The 19,154-nt window shown below is 39.2% G+C and overlaps 1 protein-coding gene across 4 annotated transcripts in view; it reads right to left on the reverse strand.

The window, feature by feature from the left end:
- Positions 1–4,038: 4,038 nt before the first annotated feature.
- PARP9 (poly(ADP-ribose) polymerase family member 9) overlaps positions 4,039–19,154 on the reverse strand; it is a 29,817-nt gene continuing 14,701 nt past the window's right edge. Inside the window, exons 7-11 of one of the 4 annotated variants that reach the window (XM_046657703.1) lie at positions 14,093–14,153; positions 10,031–10,408; positions 6,250–6,386; positions 5,458–5,632; positions 4,039–4,303 (exon numbers count right to left, since the gene is read on the reverse strand). In XM_046657703.1, coding sequence (XP_046513659.1) covers positions 4,116–4,303; positions 5,458–5,632; positions 6,250–6,386; positions 10,031–10,408; positions 14,093–14,153 — 939 coding nt within the window. In that variant the 3' untranslated portion in view covers positions 4,039–4,115. Of the gene's footprint in view, positions 4,304–4,342; positions 4,728–4,885; positions 5,284–5,457; positions 5,633–6,249; positions 6,387–10,030; positions 10,409–14,092; positions 14,154–19,154 lie in introns of those variants that run through there. The other 3 variants (XM_046657700.1, XM_046657702.1, XM_046657701.1) reach the window with 3 other exon arrangements.

Below are 19,154 nucleotides of genomic sequence, written 5' to 3' on the forward strand. Positions count from 1 at the left end.
AATCAACTACAAGAAAAAAGCAGAGAAAGGTGCAAAAATGTGGAGACTAAACAACACGCTTCTCAACAAACTATGGATCATTGAAGAAATTAAAGAAGAAATCAAATATTATCTGGAGACAAATGAAAATGAGAACACGACATACCAAATCATTTGGGATGCAGCAAAAGCAGTCCTAAGAGGGAAATTCATCGCAATACAGGCTCACCTCACTAAACAAGAAAAAGCTCACGTAAGCAACCTCAAACGACACCTAACAGAACTAGAAAAAGAAGAACAAACAAAGCCCAGAGTCAGTAGAAGGAGGGAAATAATAAAAATAAGAGCAGAAATAAACGATATTGAAACAAAAAAGACAATAGAAAGGATCAATGAAACAAAGAGTTGGTTCTTCGAAAGAATTAACAAAATTGACAAACCCCTAGCCAGACTCACCAAGAAAAGAAGAGAGAAAGCGCAAATTAATAAAATCAGGAATGACAGAGGAGAAATCACAACAGATACCAATGAAATACAAGAGATCATAAGAGAATACTATGAAAAACTATATGCCAACAAATTGAACAACCTGGAAGAAATGGACAAATTCCTAGACTCCTACAATCTCCCCAAACTGAATCAGGAAGAAATGGAGAATCTGAATAGACCAATCACAAGTAAGGAAATAGAAACGGTAATCAAAAACCTCCCCAAAAACAAGAGTCTAGGACCAGACGGCTTCTCTGGAGAATTCTACCAAACATTCAAAGAAGACTTAATACCTATTCTCCTCAAACTGTTCCAGAAAATTGAGAAAGATGGAGAACTCCCTAACACATTCTATGAAGCCAACATCACGCTGATCCCCAAACCTGACAAGGACAACACAAAGAAGGAGAACTACAGGCCGATATCACTGATGAACATAGATGCAAAAATCCTCAACAAAATTTTGGCAAACCGATTACAGCAATACATCAAAAAGATTATACACCATGATCAAGTGGGATTTATACCAGGGACACAGGGATGGTTCAACATCTGCAAGTCAATCAACGTGATACACTACATCAACAAAATGAAAAACAAAAACCACATGATCATCTCAATAGATGCAGAGAAAGCATTCGACAAGATCCAACACCCATTTATGATAAAAACCCTCAGTAAAATGGGTATAGAAGGAAAGTACCTCAACATAATAAAGGCCATATATGATAGACCCACAGCCAACATCATACTCAATGGACAAAAGCTGAAAGCCATCCCTCTGAGGACAGGAACAAGACAAGGGTGTCCACTTTCACCACTCCTATTCAACATAGTACTGGAGGTGCTGGCCAGAGCAATTCGGCAGCAAAAAAAATAAAAGGAATCCAAATAGGTAACGAAGAAGTAAAACTCGCGTTGTTTGCAGACGACATGATCTTATACATAGAAAACCCCAAAGAATCCACAGAAAAACTATTAGAAATAATCAACAACTACAGCAAAGTAGCAGGGTATAAAATTAACGTGCATAAATCAGTAGCATTTCTATACACTAACAATAAACTAACAGAAAAAGAACTCAAGAACTCTATCCCATTCACAATCACAACGAAAAGAATAAAATACCTTGGGATAAACTTAACCAAGGAAGTGAAGGATCTATACAATGAAAACTACAAGACTTTCTTGAAAGAAATAGGCGATGACATAAAGAGATGGAAAAACATTCCTTGCACATGGATTGGAAGAATAAACATAGTTAAAATGTCCATACTACCTAAAGCAATATACAGATTCAATGCTATCCCAATCAGAATCCCAAGAACATTCTTCACAGAAATTGAACAAACAATCCTAAAATTCATATGGGGGAACAAAAGACCGCAAATTGCTAAAGCAATCCTGAGCAAGAAAAACAAGCCGGCGGAATCACAATCCCCGATTTCAAAACATACTGCAAAGCTACAGTGATCAAAACAGCATGGTACTGGTACAAAAACAGGTCCACAGATCAATGGAACAGCATTGAAAGCCCAGAGATAAAACCACACATCTATGGACAGCTAATCTTCGACAAAGGAGCTGAGGGCCTACAATGGAGAAAAGAAAGTCTCTTCAACAAATGGTGCTGGGAAAACTGGACAGCCACATGCAAAAGATTGAAAATTGACCATTCTTTTTCACCACACACCAAAATAAACTCAAAATGGATCAAAGACCTAAAGATTAGACCTGAGACAATAAGTCTATTGGAAGAGAATATAGGCAGTACACTCTTTGACATCAGTTTCAAAAGAATCTTTTCAGACACTGTAACTCCTCAGTTGAGGGAAACAATAGAAAGAATAAACAAATGGGACTTCATCAGACTAAAGAGCTTCTTCAAGGCAAGGGAAAACAGGATTGAAACAAAAAAACAGCTCACTAATTGGGAAAAAATATTTACAAGCCACTTATCCGACAAAGGGTTAATCTCCATAATATACAAAGAACTCACACTGCTTAACAACAAAAAAACAAACAACCCGATCAAAAAATGGGCAGAGGACATGAACAGACATTTCTCAAAAGAAGATATGAATATGGCCAATAGACACATGAAAAGATGTTCATCATCGCTAATCATCAGGGAAATGCAAATCAAAACTACACTAAGATATCACCTTACCCCTGTTAGATTGGCAAAAACATCCAAAACCAAGAACGACAAATGTTGGAGAGGTTGTGGAGAAAGAGGAACCCTCATACACTGTTGGTGGGAATGCAAACTGGTACAGCCACTATGGAAAACAGTATGGAGATTTCTCAAAAAGTTAAAAATAGAAATACCCTATGACCCAGCCATCCCATTACTGGGCATCTATCCTAAGAACCTGATATCAGATATCTCAAGAGTCCGTTGCACCCCTATGTTCATCGCAGCATTATTTACAATAGCCAAGACGTGGAACCAGCCTACATGCCCAGAAACTGATGATTGGATAAAGAAGATGTGGTATATATACACAATGGAATACTACTCAGCCATAAAAAAAGACGAAATTGGCCCATTCACAACAATGTGGATGGACCTCGAGGGCATTATGTTAAGCGAAATAAGTCAGTCAGAGAAAGACGAACTCTATATGACTCCACTCATAGGTGGAAATTAGTATATTGAGAAGGAGATCTGATCGGTGGTTACCAGGGAAAAGGGGGGGTGGGGGGAGGGTACGGAGGGGGAAGTGGTGTACCCACAACATGACTAACAAAAATGTACAACTGAAATTTCACAAGCTTGTAATCCATCATAACATTAATAAAAAAATAAATAAATAAATAAATAAATACTTGTGGAATGAATGAATGAACCCAATACAGAAACTGCAAGCATGTAGGCTCATTCTTGCTACATTCAGTCAAGTCCTACAAGCAAGATATGAACTCAGAATAGAACTGGCTGGAATATAAGCAAAGATAGAAAAAAAAAATAATAAACCTTTGGTAATAGAAGCCCCCTCTGCCTAAGGGTGGCCATCTAAATTGACTGAAAGTCCCATAATTTGCAACCTTGCAGGAATGACAAAGTCAAGAGCCTTTGTACTCCAAATGAAAACTAGGTGAAAAAATGGGTTGTGAAACAGCTTCAGTGGTGATAAAATTGACGTCCCCTGGGTTTCTCAAGCACCTTCAGTTAAGCGTTCTCATCAGACATGTTGGCACAAGTCACATTATGGGTAGCGTCTACCCACTGAGTCTATTGTCTGAATTGCTTCAAGGCAGTGGTACTTAAGCTGAGGGCTAGAGAGATTGGCAGAGCACAGAGGCCAGTAGGTAAAAGACCAGAACCTTGAGGCTTAAAGACTAGATGGAGACAAGATCTTTGGCTAGGTTATAAAGACACAAACTTGACCAGAAGCAAACAGGCCTCATGCCTGCTGAGTTTTTAAAGGAACTGTTTTGCTGAAGAAACCACAAGCCTAGCCGTCAGTAGCCTGAAAGCATTCTAGTCCCTGAGGCAGTCGGTGGACCCTTGGTTGGCAGTGGACCTAGAAATGCCCAAGGGCAGCAATACATAGGGAAGATTTTTCCCAGAGTGCAAAACAAGGGTCTTACTCCACTCTCAGAATCAAGAGTCCTCACTATTCTTGTCCAGCAGTGTGTGTCTAGTGGTATGGACCAGTGACTTGTGTGTTTCCTTTTCCCCTTTTGAACTGGGAGGTTTTAATTGCAGTTTTCCTGCTCCTTCTCCTATTGTTATATGAGTGTGTTAGGGCAATTACCTTGCCTTTAAGCTTTAAGAGAGGACTGCCCAGACTTGAGGCTGATGATGAGACAGGATGAGACTTTGGGTCTGTCTTCCTTGGAAGGATGGTGTGTTCTTAGATGTTTTGGGAAGAAAGATGTGTACAGATGTTGGGTAGGCAATTAGCAGTGTCTGCCACAAGACTGAAAAGAGGGTACTCAGTGGATTTGGAAAATGGGGGACAATGATGATCTCAGTGAGAGTAGTTTAAGTAGAAGAGTTGGGGGGCGGGGAGTGCAGAGAAGCCAGTTACAATGGGTTTAGGAGCAAATGGAAGTTGTGAATTTTTAGGTCTTTACCAGCGAAAGGACCATACTGATCATCACTTTCCTGGTTACACTCAAAGACTTCTTGGTGGGGATTCATTTATCAACTTTTACCCCCAGGAATTGTCCATGTTCAATTTTTATCCCAGGTATTGCTTGTGTTCTCTCTGAGGCAAAGAGAAGATGATTTCCAGACCGTTTCCTTTCTAGAAAACAAGACTTGGAGTTAGCTCTAGGGCAAGGATTATGCTACATATTTTGAAAGGTAAAGATCAAGAGTCACATATTTAATAGACCAGGAAAAATCAAGTTGCATTGGTGGGTACCTTCCATGATTATTACTAAGCTTCTTAGCCTCCTTTGGGGGATCTAAAGGGGACAATATAGCAATTAAGTAGGCAGTATTTTTGTACAGCTGAAAAGAGACATGGAAGCTACACGTAGAACTCCCATAGCTGAGAAGGATCTTCAGGTGTTATTCACCTGCCAGATGATATCTAACTCATTCACTCACTAGCAGGCTACAGGAAATGAAGAAGATGGAAGAGGAAAGACCAACTTTATTAACTTCAGGAAAATGCCCTTTTAATTAAGGGATGAGGATGGTTTGGTAGTGTTAATAATTTTGTGGAGATAAGGAAAAAAAAGCGCGATCCTGAGTGCTCCCTGCAGATAAGACACATAAACACAGAAAGAAGAAAAGTAGCAAACTGTAGATCTTACTGGTAGCACTTTCAACATAAAACCCATCAGCAACAAAACCTATGAAGGAAAAATAAAAAATATGACCCTTTCCAAATGACTTTGCCACTAAGTCCTAGTCACAAATGATCCCCTCACCAGAGCAACAGATGCTCTTGGCAGTGAGTCATCTGCTGATATCTGCTCTCCACTTCCCACATATAGCAGCCCCAATTAAGAGGGGCTGACACCTACCGTGGGGCACCGAGTACATTCTTTGAAAGCCAACTCTGCAAACCACTTCACAGAACTGGTGTGGGACTTGCTGAAACAGCCTCTGGCTCACAGGTGCCCTATTCTTTCTCTCTTCCATCATTTTCTTCTTTCTTTGGAAGGCAGCCATGAGAACCACATTATCTATCTTCTCCACCTGGAACCCAGGAAATGAATGAAAAAGAGACTGGAGAACTGCTATTTAAATTGCCTGATACTCTGCTTCAAAACTAAAGGCATTTATGTGCATATTACTGTGTATGCCATTTGCTTTTCATATAAAGTTGTATAAGAGTCTCTCCTGGCCCCAACCCTCTCCTAGTCTGACTTCTATTTCTTCAAAGTTCCCTGTCCTTTCTTTGAGAAATTCATTTAATCAAAATTCGCTGAACAGTCACTATGTGCCAGGCACTGGTAATGAAATTGTCAACAATGTAGACACAGTCTTTGGCCTCTTGAAGCTCATAGTTTATAGCGAGACATAAAAATAGGTAAATAATTATAATACAGTGTGATAAATGCTATTCCATTACTTTTATCTTCCTTCAAGACAGGCAGATAGCTTTTTCCTGAGTCTTGATCTATGCTTCTATACCTTTTGATTTCCTACTGTAACCCTTGTACCTGCCTATCCGTCCCCTCCTTTCAGTCTCCTTCCTAGGATTCCAGGTCAATGAGCAGCTAGCTTAGAGTTATCAGCAGGTGAATTTTTCTTTTGGCTATAGACTCAAATAATAGCAAGATGAATCAAATCCTTCCCTTAATGAAGTATACCTTTATAACTCGCAAACCACAGTTTTCAAACCGTTTCTTTTGATCCTGAATTTCTTCAGCTGAAAGCACTACATGTTTCTGAAATGTAATTTCTTTCATTTCATCCCAGTTTTTTGGTTGCTGATCAGTCCATTGTCCTAAAAATGAGTAACACAAAACTTTGTCTCAATGTTCTGTGAGAGGAAAAAGGTTTGTAAAGAAATTTAATGAAACAAATTATAGAAATTTGGAGGAATAAGACTAGCCAGTTTAAATTGTATGACCCATAAGTGTAGGACATGCAAGGAGAGCTACAATACTATGAAAAGTCGTAGGGTAGGCGCCAGCCCGGTGGCACAGCAGTTAAGTTTGCACATTCTGCTTCGGTGGCTCGGGATTTGCTGGTTCGGATTCCAGGTGCAGACCTACACACTGCTTGTCATGCCATGTTTGGCAGGCATCCCACATATAAAGTCGAGGAAAATGGGCATGGATGTTAGATCAGGGCCAGTCTTCCTCAGCAAAAAAGAGGAGGATTGGCAGATGTTAGCTCAGGGCTAATCTTCCTCAAATAAAAAAAGGAAGCCATAGGATAAATAGGGGGTTAATAAATTTGTCCTCGGATGATTCAGATTATGAGGCTGAGGGGATGAGAGAAAAAAGAGCATTAATATATACTCCCCTCATCACTGCTATAATGATGATATATAATTGTGTTGCTCATAGGAAATGTTTGTATTTCTAATCAGGATGCCCAACAACAAAAAAAGACAGGCCTAAGAAAACATTAAGGAATGATGGACAACAGTATGACATTTATATAACACTTCAGCGTTTTCAAAAAGATTTAATATCTCTACCTCATTTAGCATTACAACACTAGCACTGAAATAACTAACACAATTTTACAAATACGGAAATTGAAACTCAGAGAATTTAAGTGACTTGCCCAATATCTCACAGCTAATAAGTACAGATCCAAATTATACACCTGGCTTTCACCAGTGCTTTCTGCAAGGGGCAAGGCAGAATATTTGGTACATGTATCACTCATATACCACCCAACCAAGAAGAGCATAATTTGGAGACAAAAGTCTACTGTGTCATATTTTTTTTTTTTTTAAAGATTTTATTATTTCCTTTTTCTCCCCAAAGCCCCCCGGTACATAGTTGTATATTCTTCGTTGTGGGTTCTTCCAGTTGTGGCATGTGGGACGCTGCCCCAGCGTGGTCTGATGAGCAGTGCCATGTCCGCGCCCAGGATTCGAACCAACGAAACACCGGGCCGCCTGCAGCGGAGCGCGCGAACCTAACCACTCGGCCACGGGGCCAGCCCCTACTGTGTCATATTTTTCCTTCCTTCCTTCCTTTTTCCTTTTTTTCTTCCTTCTTCCTTCCTCCCTCCCTTCCTTAACTTACTTCCTTCCTTTTTTAAATTCAAGGGACAACCTGTTATTACCCAAAGGAGCTCCTTATTGGACTAAATATACAGATGGACAAATGGAAACTCCAAAAAAGGCTCAGTAAATTTCAGTTTGACTAGGTATACCAAAATGAGCTCATTCCCCAGCACATTATCTAATTGAGTTGGCTCAATTTGTTTTCTTTTTCTTTTCTTTTTTTTTTTCCTGCTTTTTCTCTCTAAATCCCCCCAGTACATAGTTGTATATTTTAGTTGTGGGTCCTTCTAGTTGTGGCATGTGGGATGCCGCCTCAGCATGGCTTGATGAGCAGTGCCATGTCCACGCCCAGGATCTGAATCTGCGAAACCCCGGGCTGCCGAAGCGGGAGCACGGGAACTCAACCACTCAGCCATGGGGCCGGCCCCTTGAGGTGGCTCAATTTAACCACAAAAAGCAGATGATAAATCCAGAGAAACTTGCTATAGGGCCAAGATATAAATCTGGAAAGCAGGGAGGACAAAACTCCATAAAAGCCAGGAAATTTCAAAGGAAGAGACTGTAAATTAAATCTGGAGGGCAATAGCTCACATTTATAAAGTATGGTATTAGCGTTCAGTTCACTTGAGTTCAGCAAACATTTACTGGGCTCCTACTGCATGCCAGACACTGGGCTAGGCAGTGGAGACTCAAAGATCCACAAACTCCTGCTATCATAAGTGCCCACCAGGAAGGATTGAGAGAGAGGAGATGCCGAACTTCTGTTATTTAAATCTTATTGTTCTGATGGATAATTGATGTTCCATACAATAATAAAATTATCCATTTTGTTAATAAAGATCTTAATCTGATTAAAAGAGGGTGAATCTGTATGAACTTCTGAAACACTGCTGTGGAATAATATGCTTAGTCATCAACTACCAAAAATGCGACCTTGCAGCAGAACAAGGGACTTATATGACTAAATTGCCAATAGCTGGGAGAATGGGTCAACCTTAGGAATGCAATTAGTTTAAAGTAATGCCACAAGCTTTATAGGGTATCAATGTTTCTTTGTTTCTTGTTCTCTTGAGAAGTATCAGTGTCAGTTTAAATATCCATAATCATTACGTTTCAAAAGTTAAGTAAAAATCATAATCTTGTGTCTCACTCTTGTGTATTATTTTTGTCCATGTTTTCTGACACTTGGTTTTCTGTGGAATGTGGATGCAACGTTTATTGCAAACTCCCACTCACTTTGACCATTTCTACCTGAATTATTTTTACAACACATGGTGAAAATAAGGTGTCCTATGAAATTTTGCATCTGAATTTTTGTACTAAATTCATTCTCCACCTAACAATCAGTGATCTTTCTAAAATACAAGTCTGACCTTATCTTTGCTTAAAATCCTTCAAGCCTCCCCATTTTTTCAAGAAAAACTCTGAACATCTTTCATGTGATTTATAAAGTCTTACATAATCTAGGCTCTGCTATGGTCTGATTTCTTGGAAGTTTCTTTCTTTGCCTTATTAACCTCTACTTAGTCTTCAGTTCTCCCTCTATGACACCCATTCTGAGAAGCTTTCCCCTGACCTCCCAGGTCTGGGTTAGGTGCCTCTTCTAGGTGCTCCCAGAGCACTTTTACCCTCCTCTTTCATAACTAACCTGCTTACTTCTTGGTATCCCCAATTAGATTTTGGGTAGGAACAACTTCCATCTTATCACTGTCTCCCCAGCACCTAGCACAATGCGTGGCACATATCATGGATGCAATATACATTAGTTGAATAAACGAATGACGTAAGCCTCTGTCTCCCAAGTCGGTGTTTTCAATGATATAATTTCCCAGTTAGCTGTAGGGCTATGTTCAAAGGATCTCTCCAGGCCCAAATTCCCCGTCATCCTGATGGATTTTGCCCCACTGAATGGGTGATACTTGAGTGTACTTTACAGTACCAATGAATAATTTACAGTGGTGAGAAGCCTCAAAGTAAGTAATTTTAGGGTTCCTAATGCTGCCAGCAACAAATAAATGCAATAGATCTCAAAGAAATGAATTAATCAAATGGAATCTGTCTACATTAGAATGCTCCTCTGCAGAATTAGAGATGTACTTTTTTCCCCACAGCCTGGGCTTGGGTTACCCTACGCTTTCCATGTAATTGCCTCTTAGGCAATCCATGTCATCATAAGTAAATCCAATTGTGTGTGTGTGTTTTCATTTATTAATAATTAACCCTGCTGGTAGAAAGAGAGCCAAAAAATGGTTATAAAAGTTTATGGCCTAACACAGATCAGTATAGTTTGCTGTCTCTCTTCTTCATTCTCTCTCTTACCCACATACACACAAGCATGGTCACATACAAAAGAAGGAACAATTGGAAGAGCTGACTTTCCAACTTAACAGAAAGTTACTCACCAGACAAGCTCCAAAGGTCTCGCTCCTTTTTTCTTGCCATTTCCTCTTGAACTTTACAAAGTATACGTTCAATGTTCATAACCACCTCAATAAGGTCAGCCTGGGCTCCTTTAATCTCTAAACTTGCCTTTCCAGGACTGATAATTTCCGAGATAGAGACCCTTGAGGTTTCCTGAAGCTGAGACAAAATGTCATGTTCCTTTTTCCCAAGGTAGAGGATATGATTATTCTCAATGATGTGGTCCTGGAGAGTGAGTAGCCTTTGGATCCAAGCTTGGGCCTCAGTCATCTTTTCTGGGTTGGGTCCCATCAGAATGATGGCAGGAGATTTAGCTTTGAGCCCATTTTCTCGTTTCTCCCCTCCGGTCCACTGAGAGACTGAAAAGATTATCATAAGCAACCATAGAAGGCAGGTGAGTTTTAAACCAGAGGAGAACAAAACACCATGGCCAGTGTTTACCGCAAGGTTATTGTCACCATTGTCAGCAATAGCAGCTTCAATTAAGCACCTATTTCTGAGATCTGTGCTGGGTACAAAGGAAATCTAAATATATAGTTTACAGTTTCCTTACGAACACCGAGTTTAGCTTGTAAGGGATTGGCTTTATCAAGTTTTGCCCCTGCTCTGTTGCATTTGTCAATTCACAGATGGGTTCCCCTTGTAATCTCACCCTGGATGGTAACCAACTATTTCCTGCAGAATGGGATTTTCCTTAACCTCTTGCTATGACCAGGTTTAAAATCAAACATCTCTGCAAGCCAGAGAGCTTAAAGAGTGAAAATTCTTTAAAAACAACATGTATTTCTGACTATAAAAATAATACATGTTTATTATTTAAAAACTGGGAAATTATCAAAGTATAATGAAAGGAAGAAATACTTATAATTCCACTACCTGGGACTCCTTTTTATATTTTATATATGTGTGACAAGACATTTTGCATCTCCACAAAAAGCATGTGGAGCTTAGCAGCTATTGCTGGACATAGTATATCCCAGCAGAAAAGGAAACAGGACTTGATTCCAACTCACTCATGTGTACCCCTCTCCACAAGGAGTAAACATAAATATGAAGAGGAAGAATCCCTGATGGATTAGAGTGACTCTGAACCCAAATTACAAAAAATAAAAAAGGAAGGGTGGGCAATGGACTAGCTGAGAGGGAATTCATAGAGGAGGCAGTATCTAGAATATGCAAAGAATTCCTTCAAATCATTAAGAAAAAGAAACAACCCAGTAACCAGCTGGGCAAAAGATGTCACAGAAGAGGAAACACACATGGTCCATATATATGTGAAAAGATGCTCATCTTCACTGGTAATCAGGAAAATGAAAAATCACCCACCAGACTGGCAAAAACTCCTAAGTCTGACAATATCAAGTATTGAGAAGGATGTAGAGCAACTGAAACTCCTGTATATACACAACAGATGTAAACCTGGAACAACCACTCCTGTAATTATATTATTTAAAGAAATTTTTGCACCTGTGTGTCAGGGGACATGTACAAGAAAGTTCACATTCTTGTTTTTAACAGAAGAAAACTGGAAATAACCCAAATATCCTTCAACAATGATATATTATTATAGCAATGAAAAGGAGTGAACTTTAGCTACATGGGTCAATCTCAGAAACATATTTTAAAGGGAAAAAGTAAGTTGAGCACTTACTATGTTCTCTAGGCATTGTTCTAGGTGTTTTACATATATTATTTTATTCAATCCCCACAACCCTATGAGATAGGTACTATTGGTAGCCCTATCTTACAAATGAGGTAACTGATTCAGAGAGTTAGTAAGTAACTTGCCCATGGTTATAGATCTAGAAAGTGGTGGCCATGGAGCTATTAGGTGCAGGCAGTCTGACTCCAGTGCTCATACTATTCTACCTCCCAATGAGTGATCCCAGGACAATAGTGGTAATTAGCATCTTTTCCCTGATATAGCAGTTGGGTGGTACCAGGAGCTATGAAAAAGTACCAGGACAGACCTAGAAGTAAGGGGGAGTATGGGCTCCCTCTGAGTAAAAATAAAAGCCAGTGTTTTACACAATATTAAGAAGGGATAAAGGTTCTTAAATTAGAGGCATACTTTTTTTTTAAACCCCTATTCTGCTTGGGAGCTTATATTACTTTTTAGGAGAAAATAAAAACAGTACATGATGATGTTTCATTTAGCCATCACTATCAGGAAAGAATTGTTCTTCTAGATAACTAAATTTTTCAGATCACTGAAGGATACTCTTCTAGCACCAAAACATATTTAAACTATTGAAAAGTTAAATATTTCTAGCAGAAACACACTTCCCTACCTTCCTAAATTGTTTAACTTTCCCTTGATAATCTGAGGTCATTATCGTTAATCATTATTAATGTCAATTATTGTCCTGTGCTATAATTCCTTTACAGATGTCCTCAAGAATTACTGAAGTAAATGGTAATGCCTGGCCCCACTATTCAGATTAATGACATAAAGACGTGTGTATGTTTCTCTTCCATGTTATCTTCACCTAAAACTCCTGCTATCTAGCTTCCCTAGATTCCTTGTGGTTCCCCAAACATGCACTGCATTTGTTTGCATCTGAGGGTTTTCTTCACGTTGGGTGCCCCACCCCACCAACTCTGGCCATTGACAATCTTGTCATCCTCAAAGCCCAGTTTAGAACCATCTCATCCATGAAGCCATTCTTGATCCCTTCCAGTCAGAGGGAAGCTCTCCCTCCTCTGGGCCACCTGGAGAGTTTGTCTATCCTCTCATTCGTTATTTATCCCCTGGCATTTGTTTAGTGCTTTGAAACTTACAGAGCATTTTTACATACATAATCTCCAATTATTTTCACAAGAGTCTGTCGTCATTTTACAGATAAATAAACAGGCTCGTAAGAGACACAGTCACAGACCAGAGCTCTTAAAGTTCCCCCTTCTTTTCCAGCACAGCTGGACCATGGAACCTCCATAAGTGAACTCTTCTATTAAAGGGTGTAAGCAAATCATTTTGACCCTAATGGGAGATATCATAACAGTTTTATTGCTGGTTGAATGTCTAGTGTTCTTTTTTTTTTTTTTTGAGGAAGATTAGCCCTGAGCTAACATCTGCCAGTCCTCCTCTTTTTGCTGAGGAAGACTGGCCCTGAGCTAACATCTGTGCCCATTTTCCTCTCCTTTATATGTGGGACGCCTGCGACAGCATGGCTTGCCAAGCGGTACCATGTCCGCACCTGGGATCCGAACTGGCGAACCCCGGGCCACCGAAGCGGAACGTGCAAACTTAACCACTGCGCCACCAGGCCTGCCCCTAGTGTTCTTAATATCTATACAACACTGTACATTAACAGACTATTTCAGAAGTACACATCCTAGTTGTCATGAGGCAATTCCATTTTGGTCCACTCAAACTCCACTAAAGAAATGGAGTTCTAAGACAAAGTTAGTCCTTCTCCACCCTCAGCCACCAGGACTGGTTTAGTCTGGTGATCCCCAAACCCGGTTCAGCAGCAAAACTGACTAGGGAGCACTGAAAAATATACATGGTGGGCCCAGACCCAGAGTTCCTGAATCAGAATCTGTAGAGTCAGGGCCTATACATATTTTTGTTTGTTAAGGTTTCCATCACGATCCCAGTGATTATTCAGATTTGGATAGCATTGGGTTAATCCATTTATTATTATCTGGTGTTACTGAGATGTGTTTTCTATAATTACTAATCAGTAACCCCATTTAGATGTAACTCCATTCAGAGCAGAAAGAGTAACTGTGGCTTTGTCACATTATGAAGGACAGAACTTTTTCTTAGAAAAAAATTATAGGCAGCTATTTTTGAATGAACTACCCAACTGTGGATTACCTACTGCAACTTGGCCTCTCTCTGTTTATATCTTGAAATTGGACTGAGCAAAAATAGAATCATGGTCAGGTAGAGAGCAGGTTGGTATCCAAGCAGGAGCACAATAAAATATTTTTGGCTTATTTCTTCTTCTTCTCCCCTCCATTAGTTCAGATGATCAAGAAAAGAATGAGCCTATGGTGAAAGACTCTACTTCTAGGCCTGTCACTTTCTTACTCACCACTGTAATTGTTGAGACCCTGCAGCTTGGACATATTCTTTGCCATTTCAGCCCAGAAAATCTACAAGAAGCAAAACAGAGCAGAGTCGTAAGTCGACCTTTTAGCCATTGTCGTCAAAATCCCTCTCTACTTGCACACACCACACTTGACCTCATCCACTCCATCAGCCCCCATTCCCACTGCCACAAATCTAAAGCAGACTTTTGGAGGGGCTGGCCCCGTGGCCGAGTGGTTAAGTTCGCGCGCTCCGCTGCAGGCGGCCCAGTGTTTCGTTGGTTCGAATCCTGGGCGCGGACATGGCACTGCTCGTCAGACCACGCTGAGGCAGCGTCCCACATGCCACAACTAGAAGAACCCACAACGAAGAATACACAACTATGTACCGGGGGGCGTTGGGGAGAAAAAGGAAAAAAATAAAATCTTTAAAAAAAAAAAGCATTTTAAAGCAGACTTTTGGAGAGTCCTAGGGAACAGCAAGTGCAGCACCACAATCTATTAGAACATGTAGGAGAAACAAGTATAGGAAAAATGAAAAGAAAATCAAACTCTGGTTTTAAAAAGCCAAAGCAAAATATAATCATTCATTCAACAGATATTAATGCCCTGCTCATTGCATATTAGACAGTGAACAGAAGCTGTGGATATGTGAAGAAGACAAATATAGACAGATGCTCTTGTAACAAATAAAACAAATTCATTTTAAAAAGTTATATAGCACACCAAGCTTTGCCTGTGGTTAAATAAATGATCAATTCCTAGAGGTAGGTACTTAAAATTGTACCTGGCACACAGTAGGCATTCAATATATGTAAGCTATTGTAATTATTACTAAATGACGGTCTATAGACAAAGGTTTGTGTATTTTGCCATGGAGATCCTTTAATGTAGTGTCTATTTGAAAAATTTCATCTCTCCTGGGGTTTGGAACCAACAAATTCAGTGTCTTCCTTATTTAAAGTTGATTCAATTGGCAATAATTACTTCACTGAAAAGATGATAATAAGGTAAAGACTAGATTTTGCTTTGCATTTGAACTGTAAAAGTGAAGTTTCTTTTTTTTTTTATTGAGTTATTGATAGGTTACAATCTTGTGAAGTTTCAATTGTACATTAATGTTTGTCAGTCATGTTGTAGGTGCACCACTTCACCCTTTGTGCCCACCCCCCACCCCACCTTTCCCCTGGTATCCACTAAACTGTTCTTGGTCCATAATTTTAAATTCCTCATATGAGTGGAGTCATACACAGATTATCTTTCTCTCTCTGGCTTATTTCACTTAACATAATTCTCTCAAGGTCCATCCATGTTATTGCAAATGGAATGATTTTGTTCTGTTTTGCAGCTGAGTAGTATTCCATTGTATATATGTACCACATCTTTTTTATCCATTTGTCTGTTGCTGGACACTTAGGTTGCTTCCACGTCTTGGCTATTGTAAACAGTGCTGCAAAAACCTTGGGGTGCACAGGACTTTTGGGATTGCTGACTTCAGGCTCTTTGGATAAATACCCAGTAGTGGGATGGCTGGATCGTATGGTAGTTCTATTTTTAATTTTTTGAGGAATCTCCATACTGTTTTCCATAGTGGCTGCACCAGTTTGCATTCCCACCAGCAGTGTATGAGGGTTCCTTTTTCTCCGCAACCTCTCCAACATTTGTTGCTATTAGTTTTAGATATTTTTGTCATTCTAACGGGTGTAAGGTGATATCTTAGTGTAGTTTTGATTTGCATTTCCCTGATGATCAGTGATGATGAGCATCTTTTCATGTGCCTATTGGCCATCAGTATATCTTCTTTGGAGAAATGTCTGTTCATGTCTCCAGCCCATTTTTTGATTCGGTTGTTTGATGTTTTGTGGTTGAGTTGCGAGAATTCTTTATATATTATGAATATTAAGCCTTTGTCAGATATATGACTTGCAAATATTTTTTCCCAGTTAGTGGGTTGTTTTTTTGTTTCAATCCTGTTTTCATTTGCCTTGAAGAAGCTCTTTAATCTGATAAAGTCCCATTTGTTTATTCTTTCTATTGTTTCCCTTCTCTGAGAAGGCATGGTGTCCAAAAAGATCCTTTTAATACTGATGTCAAAGAGTGTACTGCCTACGTTTTCTTCCAGAAGCCTTATGGTTTCAGGTCTCACCTTTAGGTCTTTGATCCATTTTGAGTTTATTTTGGTGAATGGTGAAAAAGAATGGTCAATTTTCATTCTTTTACATGTGGCTTTCCAGTTTTCCCAGCACCATTTGTTGAAAAGACTTTCTTTTCTCCATTGTATGCCCTCAGCTCCTTTGTCGAAGATAAGCTGTCCATAGATGTGTGGTTTTATTTCTGGGCTTTCAATTCTGTTCCATTGATCTGTGCACCTGCTTTTGTACCAGTACCATGCTGTTTTGATTACTGTAGCTTTGTAGTATGTTTTGAAGTCAGGGATTGTGATGCCTCCTGTTTTGTTCTTTTTTCTCAGGATTGCTTTAGAAATTCGGGGTCTTTTGTTGCCCCATATGAATTTTAGGATTCTTTGTTATAATTCTGTAAAGAATGTCATTGGGATTCTGATTGGGATGGCGTTGAATCTGTAGATTGCTTTAGGTAGAACAGACATTTTAACTATGTTTATTCTTCCAACCCATGTACATGGAATGTCTTTCCATCTCCTTATGTCGTCATCCAATTCTCTCAGAAAGGCCTTGTAATTTTCATTATATAGGTCCTTCACTTCCTTAGTTAAATTTACCCCAAGGTATTTTATTCGATTGTGAATGGTATTGTATTCTTGAGTTCTTTTTCTGTTGGTTCATTACTGGAGTATAGAAATGCTACTGATTTATGCAAATTCATTTTATACCCTGCAACTTTGCTGTAGTTGTTGATTACTTCTAACAGTTTTCCAATGGATTCTTTGGGGTTTTCTATATATAAGATCATGTCGTCTGCAAACAGCGAGAGTTTCACTTCTTCCCTCCCTATTTGGATTCCTTTTATTCCTTTTTCTTGCCTGATTGCTCTGGCCAGGACCTCCAGTACTATGTTAAATAAGAGTGGTGATAGAGGGCATCCTTGTCTCGTTCCTGTTTTCAGGGGGATGGCGTTCAGTTTTTGCCATTGAGTATGATGTTGGCTATGGGTTTGTCATATATGGCCTTTATTATGTTGAGGTAGTTTCCTTCTATGCCCATTTTGTTCAGAGTTTTTATCATAAATGGCTGTTGGATCTTGTCAAATGCCTTCTCTGCATCTATTGAGATGATCATGTGGTTTTTATTCCTCAGTTTTTGATGTGGTGTATCACGTTGATTGATTTGCGGATGTTGAACCATCCCTGTGTCCCTGGTATGAATCCCACCTGATCCTGATGTATGATTCTTTTGATGAATTGCTGAATTCTGGTTGCCAAAATTTTGTTTAGAATTTTTGCATCTATGTTCATCAGTGATATTGGCCTGTAGTTCTCTTTTCTCATGGTGTCCTTGTCAGGTTTTGGTATCAGCGTGATGTTGGCCTCATAGAATGTGTTAGGAAGTGTTCCATCTTCCCTAATTTTTTGGAATAGCTTGAAAAGGATAGGTATTAAATCCTCTCTGAAAGTTTGGTAGAATTCCCCAGGAAAGCCATCTGGTCCTGGGGTTTTATGCTTTGGGATGTTTTTGATTACTGTTTCAATCTCTTTCCTTGTGATTGGTCTGTTCAAATTGTCTGCCTCTTCTTGAGTGACCTTTGGGAGATTGTAGGAGTCCAAGAATTTATCCATTTCCTCTAGGTTATCCATTCTGTTGGCATATAGTTTTTTGTAGTATTCTCTTATAATCTGTTGTATTTCTGCAGAGTCTGCTGTTATTTCTCCTCGCTCATTTCTGATTTTGTTTATTTGAGCTTTCTCCCTTTTTTTCTTTGTAAGCCTGGCTAGTGGTTTGTCAATTTTATTTATCTTCTCCAAAAACCAGCTCTTTGTCTCATTGATCCTTTCTACTGCCTTTTTCATTTCAATAGTATTTATTTCTGCTCTGATTTTTATTACTTCTCTCCTTCTGCTGACTTTGGGCTTCATTTGTTCTTTTTTCTCTAGTTCAGTTAGGTGTGCTTTAAGGTTGCTTATTTGGGATTTTTCTTGTTTGTTAAGATGTGCCTGTATTGCGATGAATTTTCCTCTTAATACAGCTTTTGCTGTATCCCATATGAGTTGGTACGGCATGCTATCATTTTCATTTGTTTCCAGGTATTTTTTTATTTCTTCTTTAATTTCTTCAATGATCCATTGCTTGTTCAGTAGTGTGTTGTTTAGTCTCCACATCTTTGTGCCTTTCTCAGCTTTTTTCTTGTAATTAATTTCTAGCCTTGTAGCACTATGATCTGAGAAGATGCTTGTTATTATTTCAATTTTTTTTAATTTGTAGAGGCTTGCCTTGTTTCCCAACATATGGTCTATCCTAGAGAATGTTCCATGTGCACTTGAGAAGAATGTGTATTCAGCTCTTTCAGGGTGGAGTGATCTATATATGTCTATTAAGTCCAATTGTTTTAGTTTTTCATTCAGCTCCCCTATTTCCTTGTTGATTTTCTGTCTGGATGATCTGTCCATTGATGTGAGTGGGGTGTTGAGGTCCCCTACTATTATTGTGTTGTTTTTAACATCTTCCTTTAGGTCTGTTAATAGTTGCTTTATGAATCTTGGTGCTCCTGTGTTGGGTGCATAGATATTTATAAGCGTTATTTCTTCTTGATGAAGTGTCCCTTTGATCATTATATATTGTCCCTCTGTGTCTCTCTTTACCTGTCTTATTTTGAAATCCACTTGGTCTGATATGAGAATTGCAACACCTGCCTTTTTTTCCTTGCTATTTGCTTGAAGTATTGTCCTCCACTCCTTAAAAGTGAAGTTTCTTAATTGGTAGGACATTTTCTTCATAAATTCTATCTGCAGCTGCTATTTCCAGAACAAAAAGCCCTCAATCTTACCATAGTTAGTACCTAGAGAGGTCATAAAAGGGTACTTCCCTGCCTTCCCTGTCCAAGGACTTGGAGATAAAACAAATGAGATAACACGATCTGCTGATAAATAGACTA

The sequence above is a fragment of the Equus quagga genome, chromosome 4 (genome assembly GCF_021613505.1).
Source record: "Equus quagga isolate Etosha38 chromosome 4, UCLA_HA_Equagga_1.0, whole genome shotgun sequence".
Taxonomy (NCBI): Eukaryota; Metazoa; Chordata; class Mammalia; order Perissodactyla; family Equidae; genus Equus; species Equus quagga.